Source organism: Merops nubicus, unplaced genomic scaffold (assembly GCF_000691845.1).
Source record: "Merops nubicus isolate BGI_N331 unplaced genomic scaffold, ASM69184v1 scaffold25655, whole genome shotgun sequence".
In the NCBI taxonomy this organism is placed as follows: domain Eukaryota; kingdom Metazoa; phylum Chordata; class Aves; order Coraciiformes; family Meropidae; genus Merops; species Merops nubicus.
Genome location: NW_008609308.1, coordinates 1 through 557, shown reverse-complemented (window position 1 = coordinate 557; position 557 = coordinate 1). Strand labels below are relative to the sequence as shown.

General features: G+C 69.1%; 1 protein-coding gene across 1 annotated transcript; it reads right to left on the bottom strand.

The window, feature by feature from the left end:
- Positions 1–175: 175 nt before the first annotated feature.
- Positions 176–479, bottom strand: PPDPF (pancreatic progenitor cell differentiation and proliferation factor; the record flags this gene model as incomplete). Its single annotated transcript, XM_008940564.1, has 2 exons — positions 176–272; positions 402–479. Coding segments are annotated over 2 exons (175 nt in total), but the record flags the coding sequence as incomplete, so codon positions are not given.
- Between the last annotated feature and the right edge of the window lie 78 nt (positions 480–557).

Genomic DNA, 557 nt, shown 5'->3' with positions numbered 1-557 from the left:
CTCCCCACGGAAGGGTGGGGCTGAGGTTGGGGTGCTGCCCTGTGCTCCTGCCTCGTGCTCTGGGTCTCCTTCCAAAGCACAGGAGAGGGTGCCCCGGGCACGAAGCCCTCTCCCAGGGGGTCAGGATGCCCCCGGGGTGCTGCCCAGCCTCATCCCACCCACGGAGAGCACTCACCCCTCCGGGGACTCGGACACGGTGGTCATGGCCGGGTGAGTGGGCTTCCCAAAGAAGAAGCTGGCCCACCAGTGGCCAGGGTCAGACTTGGGCAGCCCTGGGGGGACAACGTGTGGCAGGGAAAGTCTGGGTCAGAGGGAGCCAGGCTGCCCCCCTCCCACCCCCCAGCAGAGGCTGGGTGCCCTCCCTGCAGGGGGTTTGCAGGGGAGGGGCTGGGGGCACTCACCCGGGGGGTGGGGGATGACCTCCCCAGAGTACTCCGAGCTGCCACAGGAGCTGTTGCTGGAGGTGGAGCTCAGGCGTCCTGCGGAGGAATCGTGGCCATCAGAGTCACCCCCAACCCCCAGCGGTGCCAGGGGAAGCAGGGCAGGGAGTTGGGGGG